The sequence below is a fragment of the Sciurus vulgaris genome, assembly GCF_902686455.1.
Source record: "Sciurus vulgaris genome assembly, chromosome: 17".
NCBI lineage: Eukaryota > Metazoa > Chordata > Mammalia > Rodentia > Sciuridae > Sciurus > Sciurus vulgaris.
Window position 1 is genome coordinate 72,399,582 of NC_136478.1, and position 16,203 is coordinate 72,415,784.

Genomic DNA, 16,203 nt, shown 5'->3' on the forward strand with positions numbered 1-16,203 from the left:
CTTTGGATGTGGAGTCTTCCCTTGTGAGTGGCTGGATTATAAGGAGGCAGTTAACTGTGAGAAGATGGTGAAATGGTCACGATAAACCCTCAACTCCAGAAGATTTTGATTTCTGGTATTTACCCTCCATTCAGCATATGTGAGACCCTGGGTTCAAGGCCCAGCAGGGGAAATAAACCACTCCATGGCATGGCATCTAGTCTCACATGAACTTGAAAGTTACTGGTATGGGCTGGGGATACACCTCAGTTGGTAGAGTGCTTGACTGACTCACACAAGGCCCTGGGTTCCATCCCCAGCACTGCCAAAAAAAAAAAAAAAAAAAAAAAAAGTCAATGCAGTGGGACTTGGCACTTGTACAAGAGCTGGGCTTATGCAGAGTGAAGGCTTGTGGAGGACTCCTTACCTGAGAGCACCTTGCAGCAGATGCATGGAGGTCCCAGGTGTGTTTTTGCTGATGGCTCCTGTGATGTGACTAGGTGATCACAAGTTCGTGCTTCCTGTTTTACTGTCTGGACTCAGCTCTGGGTTGGGACTGCCTGGCATGGCCTCACTCGCTTCCAGTCGTGGCTGTGAATTTTCTTTCTGGGAACAGAAATGATATGTCACCTGCGGCTTGGTTACTAAAAACAGGATGTACTGTCCAACTGGGAGGATCTTTATCTTATGTAATGACAAAGCTAAAAGACCTCTGTGTCTAAATCACAATTTGGAGGAGAACCCCTGCTCACCCAGAACCCCAGCAATGGATTACCATGTGAGAAAAAATTTATACTGTGGTAAGGCATTGATATTTGGGCTTTAATTGTAAGAGCAGTCACTGTAATTACAATCAAAATGATATCTTTGCAACTGATGTTCTTTTTAACATCAAATCATGGAATAAGAGCTGTGATGGTGTTGCCTACTCTAAAAAAGATCACCCCTTAGTGGTTTAAGGAGCTGTTTATCATCACAATGCTTTCACCTAGGGAGTCCAGCATAGCTTAGCTGGAACTCTAGTCCTTGATCCTTTCCAAGGCTGTGGCCATGCTGTTGGCCAGTGATGCAGTTATCTGAAGGCTTCATTAGAGGAGAATCTGCTCCCAAACTCTCATACTTGTTGGCAGACCTTGATTCCCAATGACAAGGGACTCTACAAGGCAGCTCATAATATGGCACACGGTGTCCTTGAAAGTGACTGAGCAGGAGGTGCCCCAGATGTAACCTGGGGTCTTTCTGTAACTCGATATTAGAAGTGGCAACCCCTCATCTTTGTATTTGCTTGACTGGAAAGAATCACCAAGTGCAGCCCATTTTCAGGGAGAGGAACTACTAAAAGGGTGTGAGCAAGAAGCGGCAGAAATTGCTGGGAACCAAGGGAACAGCTGCCCAACACATTCTGCCCTCTTCCAGAGTGACCGCATCACAGCCTCAGCTCAGAGTCAAGAATCTTGTCATCTAAATAGCGCCAGGTGCTTATAAGGCACAGGTACTTTTTATGTACAATTTCTCTCATGTGCCAGCCTTTGGGGAAAAAAAAAAAGAGCAAGCTATCTGCACATCTGCCAACACAATGGAATCACACTGGTCCAACAGTCCTGACATTTGGCCAGGCGAATGTCTGGAAATGCCTTGATTAGGTCTCCAGGCCTGGCCGTAAGGGCCACCTTCTAATATCACACTGGAGGTTAGGGCTTCAACATGGGGATTTGGGGAGGACACGTTCAGCCCTTAACGTGCTGCCATAGTTAGATGGCTAATGCTAAATTAGGTGATTTTTAAAAACTGAACACCTACTATGCACCGAACACTCTAGTCAATGAAAATGTAATCCTGAAGGGGACTGAAGCTTTGTGCCTTCGTGGGACTCTCATTCTAGCAGAAATAAAATGCCGTAGGAGGATGATAGCGCGTGTCAGGGCACAATGACTGGGGGCCCTGCGATAAAACGGCTCGCTGGCGCACGGAAGCCACAAGCGCGCGAACCGGGCGTCCAGCTCCCCGAGGGCCCTGGTCGCCGCCCGCCGGGTGAGGGAGGCCGCGGTCCTGGCGCGTCCAGCGGGCGACTGTGTTCTGGCCCCGGCCGAGGGGCACGACCCCTCTACCGGTCCCAACACAATTCCCCACCCGAGCCAGCGTGCCGGCGCTCCGCCGCCTCGCTTCCGGCCGCCGCCGCCGAGGCCACACTTCCCAGGGTCCCTTGCGGCCGGGCACGCCCACTTCCGACGGGGACCGGAAGTCGCCGGAGCCGGCGCTGAGCGAGTCCAGCTGGCTGTAGGAGTGAGCGGTGGGTAGGGGTTCCGGAGGCGGCACCCGGGTCCCCTGCGGGTCCGTGTGGACCGCAGCCGGGGGCTCCGCGGAAGACCCGCGAGGAGCCGCGGCGGCGACCTCTCCGGTTCGCCCGCGGGGCGGCGGGCGGCGCAGGACCGTCCCCACTCAGGGGAGACTTGGGCCCTCGCTGGAGGTGAGCGGGACGGATGGGGTGGGGCGCCCGGAAGAGTGGAAATTGAGGCCTGGGTGCTGTCCTTTGGGGGCAAGTGCTGGTGGACGATGTCCCTGGCCTCAGCGCTGGTGGATGCCCGAGTCCAAAGAGTTGATGTGTCACTGTGGTCCAGAGCGTGGAGCGAGTTCAGAAGGGGGCCTTGACTCGCCGAAGTCATTGAACCAGGTCCCCCGCCCGCGTCAGTCCCTGGACCCGGGGGAGAGAGTACCCTCCACTACAGCATGACTGCTGGGTCCTCTGCCGCTCTTTAACGACCTCACCATTAGGTTTCTACTCATGGGATCCTTGTCCCATCTATCCCCATGGAATTGGACTCGGGAGGTACCGAAGAGTCACAGCTTCGCCTAGAAATGTGGAACAGTTCCATCTTTTCTATGGCTTAGTCACCTAGTCAGTGCAAGAGAATATCCCCATGGTTCAAACTTCTCTTACTTCTCTCTGTCACTGTCTCCTGGTAATTAAAGAGAGAGGGGAACAAATTGCTGCTCCTAGCCATACCTAGCCATACTATTCTTTGCTTGCTTTCCTGTGTGCAGTTAGAATAGCAAATCTTTAATGAGTGCTTTCTGTGCCAGACCTTGTTGAAGACCTCTGGGAGTGTTAACAGCAAACCTTACAACTTTATGAAGTAGGAACTACCTTGTCTTCTTATAGATGAGGATGCTGAAGCAGCGGGAAGATAAGTAATCACTAATAAGTAGAAGAACTGGGATTCAGATCCAGGACAGGCTGATTCCAGAGCCCCTTCTAGGACTTTTTTCCTTCTGTGGTGCAGGGGTTTGAACCCAGGGCTTGCACATGCTAGCACCTGCTCTTCCCCTGAGTTGTACCCCAGGCCCTCCAGAGCCCCTTCTGTACTGGCTCTCATGTAGTCCCTTAATAACTGTCTGTGGTAGATATTCCTAACCACCTTTGACAACTGAAGAAACAACTCTTGAGACTGCATATAACATTAAGAGTTCAGATCCTCAAACTTCCACTGAGTTTGGAGTTGTATTAAAGTTTATGGTTCTCAGAGTTCTTTCTTACCATCATTATAATATCCTTTGAGAAGACAATGGAATTTGGGGGAAAGAAGCCAGAATTCATTCAGATACTGTACTCTTCCTGATTAAAATAATGGATTAGGGTCGTCAAGGAACTTCATCAAAACTGCAGTTTGTCACAAAAGCAAAACAAAAACTTAGGTCTCACGACAGTTTTGTTGGCACAGTTATCTGCAGTCAAGGACTTTTTGTTGTATCAAAAGGTAAGGCCTCTCTGGGAACAATGGTGTTCTCCAAGGAATTCTTCATATTGAATCTACAGATCCTGGCTTCTTGCACAGAGGGCATATTTTCTGGTGTCAAGCAATTCATTTGTGTGGTGGAGTCAGGTAGACCCTAGGTTAGTGCTAATTTTTATTAATTATGAGCTGTATGACTTACACAAAAGCCCTCACTTGCCCAGAGATTTCATTTGTAAAATGGTGACAATATCTTCTACTTTGGTGATTGTGGAGATTAAAAGAGATGATTAACATAAGCAGCATACCTCATACATCTCTGTGAATGGTCGGTGGCTGAGAGAGAGAGAGAGACAGGGAACCGGGCCTGGCTGTTCACCCTGAAAACCCAGAGCAGAGGGGAACCTAGCTGTAGGTTACAGGTCTTCCAGTGGTATCTGGTCTCGGGGTAGAGTGGGGTAGGGGCAAAAGCAAACAAGGCTGAAGGCTCGGGAGGGTTTCCACTCTGATTCCTGGTGCCTCGAGGTCTCACGACTCTCTCCTCCTTCAGCTCTGTGCCCATGAGGCAAGGCCCTTCTCCACATGAAAAGCCAGCGAGAGGTGGAGGTGACAGGAATGGAACTTGTTAAAGCCATGTCCCTGGTGAGTGCATGTTCCCTCTCTCCCCACTAAAGTCATGCTTTTCCCGCTTCTGTAGTTTGTTTTCTTCTGAAAATTGTCTATTTGAGAGTTCCAGGCGGGCATGGTGGCATACACCTACAGTCCCAGTGACTCAGGCGGCTGAGGCAGAAGGATGGCAAGATCAAGGCCAGCCTGAACAACTTAGAGAGGCCTTGTCTCAGAAAATAAAAGAAGAGAAAACCCAAAAAAACACTGGGTCACACCCTGGGGCCGGTTTCCCGTTTCCTCCATTTCTGATGAATGCTGGGACTTCAGAGAGAGAGTCAAAGGGTCCCGTGGCCTTTCAGAGGTTCTTCCTCTTCTTCCTACTTGGTGTTTATTTCTTTATTTACTCAAGAAATGACTCACCCTGAGACCTTCCACTGTAGTCAGGTCTTTCTGCAGAAGGACAGTCGTAGCGGAAAGTTGTAAGAGCCACTCTGTGCTGCGTCCTAAATCTCCATCGTGGCTCTCTGAGAGCTGGCAGTCTCTTAGAGAAATGGAAAGGCAGCAAACACATACGATGTGATAAATGTTGTGGGCAGAGTAGACTCACTGTGGAGTGGTGGGGAGGGCCACTGATAGTCCCCACCGTGCTTCCAGGAGAACTGGCAGGAAAGGTGCGCCCTCCCTTGGACTGGCGAAGATCGCCCTCTGGTAAGAGGGCTCTTCCTGCTCTGGCTCTCGCCTACTTGCTGAGGGATCCTTGTGTGGGGTGTGACCTGTGCAGCTCTGCTCACTGCCGAGGGGCAAGTGTTGGGAGGACCTGGTAGAGGAAGTGATTCCTCAGTCCCATCTTGAAGTAGCAGAGGAAATCTGCCATCACAGGTGGGATGCAGCGATTTCCCTCCCACAATGCAGTCTGGATTGTGCCAGGGAACGTTCTGCGTCCTTTTTTTTCTCTTCAGGGTGAACACCATAATCTACTTAAACAGCTGGTTGTTGTTCCATAGGTCAGTTGTGGTCAGCATTTTGCTGTTCAGTTGTGTTACAGTGATCATCTTTGTGGTTGAAGTTTTGCTCTCATATCTGATGATTTTCTTTGACCAAATTTCTAGTTTTGTTATGGTTTGTGGATTGGAGTTTCTCAAACTTACTTTAGCTGTAGATGGCCTTTATTTGAGGTATTTTTATGTGGGGCTGAGGATCAAACCCAGTGTCTAAGACATGCTAGGCAAGTGCTCTACCACTGAGCCACAAACCCAGCCCAAATATTATTTTCAATAGTAACATTTTTATGACTAATAATACAAGGTTAAGCTTAATTCATATTCTGAGTAAACTGATAGTTTCATCAGCAAATTGATTATTATATATATATATATATTTTTTTTATGATTTTTGCACCAGAGTGTAGGACTTTAAATTTGTCCTAAAGTCACTGAAGCAAAAAAATCATAAAACATTCTGCTTTCCTTTACAATCTCCCATTGCAAAACAAAACAAAACAAAAAACTATTTATAGAAAAAAAAGGTTTTTTCTTGTGTGTTTTTGTTGTTGATTCATTGTACACAAATGAGGTACAACTGTTGTTTCTCTGGTTGTACATGAAGTAGAGTCACACAATTTGTGTAATCATACATGTACATAGGGTAATGATGTTTGTCTCATTCTGATATTCTTCCTTCCCTCACCTAAAAAAAAACCAGTTTTGTACATGGGATGAAACAATATAAATTTAAAATTTACAGATAAGGGTTAGCTCTATCACTTATTTCTTTAAAAAGTTGGGTTTCTCCTTTGAAATGTCATCTGTGTGGATTTCCAGATAGGTCACAGGACTGTGTACTGTCATGGAATGTCTCAGAAGGCTCTGGCATTGAACAGGTAGCAGAGTTAAAAATCCAAGAGTCCTTTCTTTCTTTCTTTCTTTTTTTTTTTTTTTTTTTTTTTTTTTTTGTGGTGCTGGGGATTGAACCCGGGCCTTGTGCTTGTGAGATAAGCACTCTACCAACTGAGCTATCTCCCCAGCCCCCCAGAGTCCTTTCTCTCAAATGGAGTGGGGAAAGACAGGGAAGAAGAAACTATTCAAACTTTGTCGTTTCTTGTGGTCTCCCCTTCCCCCTCTGCCTTCTCGGCCACCACCCTGCCTCCAAAGCCGCCTCTGCCTCCACCACAACCCCCAAGGACACCTTCCCCTTTAGGCTTGGCCCAGTCCAAGGTGACTGATTCCATCAGTCTTGCCATCTTCCGCAGCCTCTTTGGCAGCTTTGGCAGCTCCCTCACTGGAGAAGTCTTTGTTCTGTTTTGAAGTCTACAAAACCAAACTCTTTGGAGGACCTGGTTCCTGTCAGTGACTGTCCTTGCATGAACAGAGCCGTCAGGTGGGTCCTTTAGAGCTTCATGGGTGGTGTCCTCAGGCAGACCTTTGACAGAATGTCCAGGGGCTGGCTTCCTGCACTAGGTGCTCCCCAGGTCCTTGCAACTCCAGCTTGATTGCTCTGCCCTCAATTTCCCCTTTATTGCAGGAAGTTAAAGCTTCTGTTTCATCTTCACATGAAGCAAACTCTATAAATGCATACCCTTTAGACCTGCTGTTTTGGTTCTGGGGTACTTTGATAAAGGTTTCCTTCTCAAATACTTCTGAAGAGTTTCTTCTGATGCATTGTAAGAGAAGTTGCATAAAACCAGAGTTTTTGATTCACCACTCCAAGTGCTGTTTTTTCCACCTCTGTAGTCTTGATTTCAACCTTTCTCTCCAGTGTAGTAGAGGAAAACAGGTTGCCCATCCATCTCTATTCCCTGTCTTCAAAGGTTTCTTCTGTGTCAGCTTCTGTCTTAAATTCAGTATAAGCAATTCCTTTGCTCTTCCCATCCTTCTGACTAATTTGATCTCCATGGCATCTTCAAATTCAACCTGGTGACGTTGTAAGGGAGATTTTGACCAAAAGTGTTCTTGCATCTTGATCTTTTTTACTGTCTTTTCCTTTTGGTTTCTTTAGTTTAATTTCAGACAAATTGATTATTACAATAAATCATCAAATTTAATATGTAAACTTAGAAAATCAATCAAATAAAAATAAAAATAATTTGAACTATTCCAAATTATTTTAATTTTATAGCAAAAATATTATGAGCAACTCTTGGAAATAGCATGACACTTTTTCTTAGATACAGTACTCCAAGAGGTGTACTGCCATTGGGACTTGTTTCTTGGAACTTTTAAATCAATCAATTCTTCCTTCCTTCTTTCCCTTCCTCCTTCCCTTCCTCCCTCTCTCCCTTCTTTTATTTATTTTGCAGTACTGGGGATTGAACTGGGCACTGTTACCACTGAGCCACATCCTAGTCTTTATAGTTTTTATTCAGAGTCAGAGTGTTGCTGAGTTTCTGAGGCTGTCCTCAAACTTGTGATCCTCCTGCCTGAGCATCCTGAGTCACAGGAATTATAGGAGTGTGCCACTGTGCCCAGCTAAATATTTTAAACAACAACATTGTTGTTCATTGTCAGGGAAAGATATTTTAAGACTGGCATAAAAGTTTGTAATGTGAACTCTGGAACCAGACTTCCTGAGTACAAATTCTAGCTCCACTAAATGCTAAGTGTATCACCTTAATTTCAATGTTCTGAAGTGTAAAATGGGAATAGTAATTGTATCTAATCATACAACTCTTGTGAGAATTAATGAGTTAATATGTTGCCAGTGTTTAGAAAAGTACTCAGCATATGGTAAACACTATATGAACAAGGCATCATTTGATTATTGTTCAAGAACTGAGTTTTTCATGTACACAGCACACATATATGTATAAGTTGAACTGATGTTGAAACACAAACCTAGAGAAGGTTGGTTGGAACTTTTAACCAAAATGTCAACATTCTTTACAGTATTTAAAAAAAAAAAACAGTCTTATAGCATCATATCTGAAATGTCCAGCCTCCCATTTTGAATTACGCAGCTTACCAAAAGACAGGGAAATCTTAATTCAAATGAGAAAAGGCAGCAGATACTGACATCAGTGTAATCTGGTAAATATTTTAAAGCAGCTATTATAAAATATTCTAACAAATAAGAGCGAACATTCTTGAAACAAATGGAAAGATCAAACGTCTCAGGGAAGAAATGGAAAGTGTAAATAAGAGATGAAAAATATACTAATCAAAATTAGACTTACTGGGTGTGCTTAAAGGGAGAATGTAGGTGATGGAGAAGAGAGTTGGCGAACTTGAAGGTGAACAGAAATTGTCTAATGTGAACAACAGAGAGGAAAAAGAGTGAACTGAGCCTCGGAGCCCTTGGGGTGATACCAAAAGTCTGACATATGTACCATTGGAATCCCAAATGGGGTGAAGAAAGTGGATTGTAGAGAAAAATATTTGAAGAAACAGTAACTGAGAATTTTTCGGCTTTGGTGAAAGTTATTAACCTGTGGACCATCAAGCTCAGCAAACTGCAGCACACTCAAAGGAATCCCTGCCCGGGAGCTTCAGAAAACACTGCTGGAAACAGTGTTTGAAGACAAAAAGAAATCTCAAGAAACGGCCAGGGGAGAACAGTGTGTAACATGCAGGTCAGAAGTTATTTGAGTGGTTGCAACTTCTTTTCAGAAGCTGTGGAAGCCACGGGCATGTATGCAAGTTTTTACAGGCACCCAAAGAACTGGCAACCCAGAATTCCAGGTCCTGTGAAATAACCTCTGGGATAGAATGTGAATAGGTTCTCATAGGGAGGAAATGCAAGAGAATCATTGCTAGAATTCCAAAGACTCATTCAGACAGATCCTCTGCTGGAGGGGCTTTGGAACCTGTGGAACGAGGACGTGCAGTGGAAATGGTAGATACTATGCGGAAACACAGCTGCCCGTTCTGAGCCCTGGTGAGCACGTCAGTGGTCAGGAAAACGAAGAGGCGAGGCCTGCTTAGCAGTGCCTGAGCCTCGGTGGTTTGGACTCGGAGGCTGTGTCTGGCTCTTACTCTCCATGCAGGGGAAAAAGTCTCAGAACTTTACTAGTGTCGAACCAGAAGCTGCGCCTGTTCTCCTTGGCCTCCTTTCTGCCTCCTTCCTCTTTTTACCATGATCACAGGTTACAATTTTGAGTGATTACCTTGTACTAGGCACTTTATATCTGTTTTTCATTTAATTTTCACAATACTTCCATGAGGTGAGTACTAAAATCATGGTCATTTTTTCAGATGGGAAAATGGAGACCCAGGGGAGTTAATTAACTTGGCCAAGATCACCCAGCTAGTCAGTGCCAGAGCCTGAATTCTTTGGAGTCTGAATTCGGGTCTCACTCAAAACTGGTATTTAAAACTCTTAACTTACATGTTGATACAAGCAAATCACAAAAGAAAGGAGAAACCTGTGCGCAGCCACATGGTGGATTCCTGCCCCTGCCAGTGCAGCCCTGTGACCAAGCAGGCTGCTCAGCGAGGCTTGGCCACCTGGTCTCTCTTGACCTTTTTAGCAGATTATGAGAAGACAGCTTCCCAGATGTGTTCCTCTCTCCTAGTGCAAGTATATTTTTATCTGAAAAGAATATTGGTAGGTGCTTTTTCTTTCATTTTCTAGGCAAGCTTCTTAACATCTCAAGAACACTAAGATTTCTTAGACAACATTGTGGAGATTGAAATCATGTTCACCACCCTTCCTTGGAACTCCTGCACAGTCCCAGGGCTCTTTAGTTTCTCCCTGTGGAGAGTAGACCCGCTTCTAGCACTTGGTTACCTCTTACTGAGAGTCTCATGCACACTATTGTGAGACACTTTCACCACCACAGAATTGTGAATGAAGACTGGAGAGCAGTTCTCATTGTCTCCCAACCTACAAATATGACTAGGTAACTTCCTGACCTGGTCATCTGGAACCTTGATGCCACCACTTAGAATGTTTTTACCCCCTAGTGGGAACAGCACAGCCATTTGCCGTAGGGCCACATGGTGGGGGTGAGCACCGATTGAGCAGGACCGTGTTTGTGTCATTTTAGAGCTTGGTGACTTTCACAGATGTGGCCGTAGACTTCTCCCAGGATGAGTGGGAGTGGCTGAGCCCTGCCCAGAGGCGTCTCTACAGGAAGGTGATGCTGGAGAACTACCGGAGCTTGGTTTCAGTGGGTGAGTATGAGACTGTCTTTCCACGGCCCAGTGCTCGGCAGCCCCCACGCCTTCTGTCAGCCTGTTCCTTCAGTGCCCCTTCTTGAGGACCTTCCATCCAGGCTCGCAGCTCTTGATCTCCACGGTGTAGCCAATCTTCGTATCTTATGTGCAGGTCTTTGCATTTCTAAACCAGACGTGATCTCCTTCCTGGAGCAGGAGCAGGAGCCCTGGATGGCACAAGGAGAAGGAGCCAGGGGCCTGGGCCCAGGTGAGTGTGGGCGGCGCCAGGGCAGGTCTGTCCAGAGGGCCTCTGGCGTGCCCTGGGAAGACCCTCTCACACCCCTCCCAAGGTGGAGCTAGTGATACGTGCTTTGAGCGCTCCTCTCTTCCCCGCTGACTCTGTGTGCACCAGGGTCTCTGGACTTGGGTTCCATTGATGTTTACCTAGTTGTGCTCCTACCGTTGTAACCGTCCTGCCCTTATCATTTCTAAATTCTTTGACAAATTCATGTTCAGTTTTTTAAAAAAATTGTTTTAAGTATTTTCCTTCTTTAAAAGATGAGTTTATTATGTTACCATATATTGTAGCTGTAGTCGTTCTTCTGCCTGTAATTATTTTTCTTTGATGTTTCTTTTATTATTTATTCTTATTTTGTTTATTATTATTATTATTGTTTTTTTCTTATTTCACTTCATACCACCCTACCTCTTGATTGGAAGAATTTTTAGTTCTCTAAGTTGTTACCTCTTTGTCTGTACATTTTTTTATCTGTATTTTAATATTCATCTAGTTGAAGGTCAGAACATTTCCCTTGACACTCCTGTGGAAGATGAATGGGTTAGTTCATGAGTGTTGACTCTTCCCATATGTCCCTTCCTTTCCCACTTTCACTGACTGGCATTTGGGACTGTTTTCTTCAGAAAACTTTTTATTTCTTCACTTTGTGTTAGAGCAGTTTTTCTGGTTTAGAAAACTAGATAAAAGACTACAAATACTTACCAGAAGCAGGGCACAGTGGTGCACACCTGTAACCCCAGTGACTTGGGAGGCTGAGGCAGGAGGATTGCAAGTTCAAAGCCAGCCTCAGCAACTTAGTGAGACCCTGTCTCAAAATAAAGAACAGAAAGGACTGGGGCTGTGGCTCAGTGGTTATGTGCCCTGGGGTCCAATCCCTGGTATGAAACAAACATACATTACAGCCAAAAACAAAAACAAAAGACCTTTGGAGGGGAAGGTCACAGTTTATTCTGTGGCCTGTTGTGTGGCCTTTTCCTGCTTTCCGTTCTCATAGTTTCAAGAAGGGGATTGTTAGCAGGTCACTTGTGGCCATAACTATGTACATTAATTGATAAGTAATTAAATAAACATCAAATTCAAGGTAGTAGAACAAGAACACAATGAATCTAATGAAAACCAGACTAAGTTACATAAGTGACTTGTACTTCTAAAGATAAAAGTGGGAATGAATGATCATAAAACAGATCTGATGAAAATAAATATGTGCCAGAAAACCAGTGAAATATAAAAACTGTCAGGGCAAATGATTGAAAACACAAAACTTATAAATATATAAGGACTTAAAACAATAATATGAATCCGTTTTCCTCAACACTCTAATTTGAAAACCTGGATGAAATGAATAATGTTCTAGGAGAGTATAAAGTACACAGCTGACTCCACAGAGAAAGAACATTGAAACAGACCAGCTTCCATCAGCAAAGTGTGGGACGTAGTCAGTGAATTGCCTGTCCCAAGGAAAGAAGGCACAACCTGAGACAGTTTTATACATCTATCCTAAGAAACCCTTAAGGAAAAGTATCACCATCATTTAAAATATTCAGGATAGAAAGTAAAAAGAAAAACTTAAAAAAAAATTGAAAACAGCATAACATTTGATGCTGGAATCTACCAAAATAGCGTCAGAAAAAGGAAATCTCAAATTCCAATTATAATATTGTTGTAAAATCTTGAATAAAAGGTCAAACACTGTAATGTACCATGACCAAAGAGGGTTTATTCCAGCAGTGCTGGGAATGTCGTCTCATCTTGTTTAACAAATATCAGAAGTATGTACTTCTTGTGGGCATGGTTGATTCACATGGTTTCATTTTGGAAGTTTCCATTCTGCTAGCATCGAATAAAGGACATGTGTGTTTTCTTAATACCTTTCAGACCTGGAGTGTATGTGGGTGACTAAGGAATCATCTCCAGATCTGGACAGATGTGAGGAGAAATTATCCCAGGCAGCAGGAATGGGAAGACCTAGCAGCTGTGGCCTTGAGTGCCCCACGTTAGGGGAGGACTGGAAGAGTGGAGACCTGCTGAAGAGACAGCTGGTAGGTCGGGGGACCTGTCCTAGGCAAGACACCCTTGTTGAGGAAAGAGACCATTCTACAATATCCAGGACAGGGTTCCATCTGAACACGATGTCTTACATAACACAGATTCTTCCCTTGGGGGAGAGAATGTATGATTTTGATAGAGATAAGAAAACCCATTCAGTTCTAAAAAAACACAAGCAAGTCTGTGGAGAAAAGAAACTTTTGAAATGTAATGACTGTGAGAAAACGTTCACCAAAATTTCGACTCTTACACTTCATCAAAGAATTCATACTGGAGAGAGACCCTATGAGTGTGCTGAATGTGGGAAGGCCTTCAGCCAGAGTGCCCACCTTGCCCAGCACCAGAGAGTTCACACGGGCGAGAGGCCCTTTGAGTGTGCCGAATGTGGGAAGGCCTTCAGCCAGAACGCTCATCTTACGCAGCACCAGAGAGTGCACACGGGAGAAAAGCCGTACCTGTGCAAGGCGTGCGGCAAGGCCTTCAGCCAGCTCGCTCACCTGGCTCAGCACCAGAGGGTGCACACAGGAGAGAAGCCCTTTGAGTGTGTGGAGTGTGGGAAGGCCTTCGGGGACTGTTCCTCTCTGGCTCACCACCGGAGGATCCACTCTGGGAAGAGGCCCTACCAGTGCGTCGACTGTGGGAAAGCCTTCCGGCAGAACGCTTCCCTGGTGCGCCACCGGCGGTACTACCACACTGGAGAGAGGCCCTTCAACTGCGTTGACTGTGGGAAGGCCTTCACAGATCACATAGGGCTCGTCCAGCACAGGAGAGTCCACACCGGAGAGAGGCCTTACGGGTGCAGCGCGTGCGGGAAGGCTTTCAGTCACAGCTCGTCCTTGACCGTGCATCAGAGAACTCACACAGGAGAGAAGCCCTACGAGTGTGCCGCCTGCGGGAAAGCCTTCAGCCACCGCGGCTCGCTGACGCTGCACCAGAGGGTGCACACGGGAGAGAAGCCCTACGAATGTGAGGAGTGCGGGAAGGCCTTCCGGCAGAGCACCCACCTCGCCCACCACCAGAGGATTCATACTGGCGAGAAGCCGTACGCCTGCCAGGACTGCGGCAAGGCCTTCAGCCAGCAGGCGCACCTGCGGCAGCATCGGAAGGTGCACAGCGGCGAGAGCCCTCACGAGTGCCGGGCGTGCGCAAGGCCTTCGGTCAGGGCGCACACCTCCCTCAGCACCAGAGGGTGCGCACCGGAGAGAAGCTTTTTGAGTGTGAGTGTGTGCAGTGTGGGAAGGCCTCCAGCGATGGCTCCTGTCTTGTTCAGCACCAGAGACTACACACTGGCAAAAGGCCCTCCGTGTGCCTGGAGTGTGGGAAGGCATTCAGACAGAGGACATCCCTGATCTGTCACGGGCGATGTCACACCGGCGAGGAACCTTACAGTGTGATGTTTGTGGGAAAGCCTTTAGCCTTCGTAAATCCGTGACTCTACATCAGAGAGTCCACACGGGAGAGAAGCCTTACGAGTGTAAGGAATGCAGCAAAGCCTTCAGCCAGACCGCCCATCTGACTCTGCATCAGAGAGTCCACCCTGGAGAGAGACCCTATGAGTGCACCGCGTGTGGGGGGGCCTTCCCGCAGGGCGTGCATTCTGGAGTCGCGGCCTCAGCCCCGCCCTCCTTACTCCCCTGACCGGCCTGTGGAGCCGGTCTTCTAAATGCCTCTAGACTGCCATTTCCCAGTCCATGCCCATTCATTACAGTCCACTACACAATGTCATTTTTTTCCAGCTCAGTCTTTTAAATTAAAAATACATACTCATGTTTCTTTTCCGTTTAAAATACTTTCTTTGAAATATATAAGGTCATCTGTTTCCAGGTTTGCACTCAGTCCTGACATATATTTGGTGCTACATAAATACTAGTCATTTAGGTTAGGGCTTCCTTACAACCATTTTCAGACAAGAGAACCAGCAGGTCGAGACAAGATGCCTGCAGCTGTGCAGCAGATTGGAGACCCCACCCTCCCTGTGAGTCATGATCAAGCTCGGAATCAAAAGGTTTTGATGCATAGGTAACATAGTGGCTCACCCTCCTGTAAGAATGTCAAGTACAGGCAGCAGCACAGGAACTCTTTCCTCACCTGACACTTAGAGAATAAGCCAGTTATAACAGAAGCTTCTGGAAGCACATCGGACTAGCCAGGGGATAGTGTTAGCAAAACGGAGCTAGGAAGCTTAAATAGGTTAGTAGCCATGAAAGAAATGGAAAAGGGCAGTTTAACACACACATAGTGGTACAGACAAGTTCTGGAGTATTTTCAATTGCTCTGGAGCATTGAAATACTACAGTAACTCCATAGTGCACACCTGTAAGCCCAGTGGCTATGGAAGGTGAGGCAGGAGGATTGCACATTTGAGGCCAACCTCAGCAATTTATCGAGGTCCTAAGAAACTTAGCAAGACCCTGTCTCAAAATAAAAACTAAAAAGGGCTGAGGATGTGGCTTGGTGGCTAAGCACCCCAGTACCAAAACAACAAAAAACACTGCACTGAAACTTCCCGTCTTGTTCCTGAGGTTGACAAGACATATCCAAACAATTAAATTTGAACATAGATTTTAAACTTATTTCTAAAGTAGTAAAAAGCTGCTGGGAGCAGTGGTGCATACCTATAATTCCAGTGCCTTGGGAGGCCAAGGCAGGAGGACCTCAAGTTCGAGATCCTCAAAAGGGTTGGGATGTAGCTCAACAGAGAGCACCTCTGGGCTCACTCCCCAGTGCCACAAAAAAAAAAAAAAAGTTGGAAGGCTGGATATGCTTCTGTTGCTTCTATGCGGAAATATACAAGTGGGTCTTGATATTTCTCCCCTAGTATGTAGATTCATTGATATTACAATATAAATCCCAATTTTTTAAAATCGATGATCCTGAGTCCACCTATCTATAGATTTGTGATTGCAGTGAGGAATGTAGTATGTGTTGGGAATTAGTAATCATTCAGTTGATGTTAATTGAGCATTTACTCATGTGCCAGGCATGGTTTTAGGTGCTGGGGTACAAGATGGACAAAAAACAGTACCCTCACAGATGAGTGGGAGAAAACAAAAGCTTGACTGCTATTTGACAAGCAGACACGTGCCATAATGAGAGGGGTTAATGAAGGTGCTGGGATGCTGGGTGTGGGTGTCTTATTCCTCAGCACTAAGGGGCTTTGGAGGCAGAGGGCCGGGGAGACGCAGAGGGAACAGGCCCAGAGGGCACACTGAGAGCCTCACAGTCCTCACAGGACGTTTGAGTGTTGAGGGAGAACTGGGTCACAGTGAGTGAGAGGCTGTGGGAGGAATTCTTGGTAGTAGCTTTGTTGAGAAATAATTCACATGCCATACAATTTTGGATAAGGCCCCCATCCCCTGGATTCCATGCCTCCAACAGCAGAAGGAAAGAGGAGCCCCCAAGCGCCACTGGTAGTAGCACTCTGTGGCTCTTAGTGTGTTCAGAGTTGTGT

General features: G+C 46.1%; 1 protein-coding gene across 9 annotated transcripts in view; it reads left to right on the plus strand.

Annotated features, from left to right (window-relative positions):
* Window positions 1–1,798: 1,798 nt before the first annotated feature.
* The window catches only part of LOC306648085 (uncharacterized protein), a 37,401-nt gene continuing 22,996 nt past the window's right edge, over window positions 1,799–16,203 (plus strand). For 4 of the 9 annotated variants that reach the window (XM_079117813.1, XM_079117815.1, XM_079117814.1 and 1 more), the window contains exons 1-3: window positions 2,453–4,352; window positions 10,300–10,426; window positions 10,581–10,676. Coding sequence is in view for 5 of the 9 variants with exons in the window: in XM_079117809.1 (XP_078973935.1) it covers window positions 4,293–4,352; window positions 10,300–10,426; window positions 10,581–10,676; window positions 12,582–14,101 (1,803 nt within the window). In the remaining 4 variants the exon portion in view is untranslated. The other 5 variants (XM_079117809.1, XM_079117810.1, XM_079117811.1 and 2 more) reach the window with 5 other exon arrangements.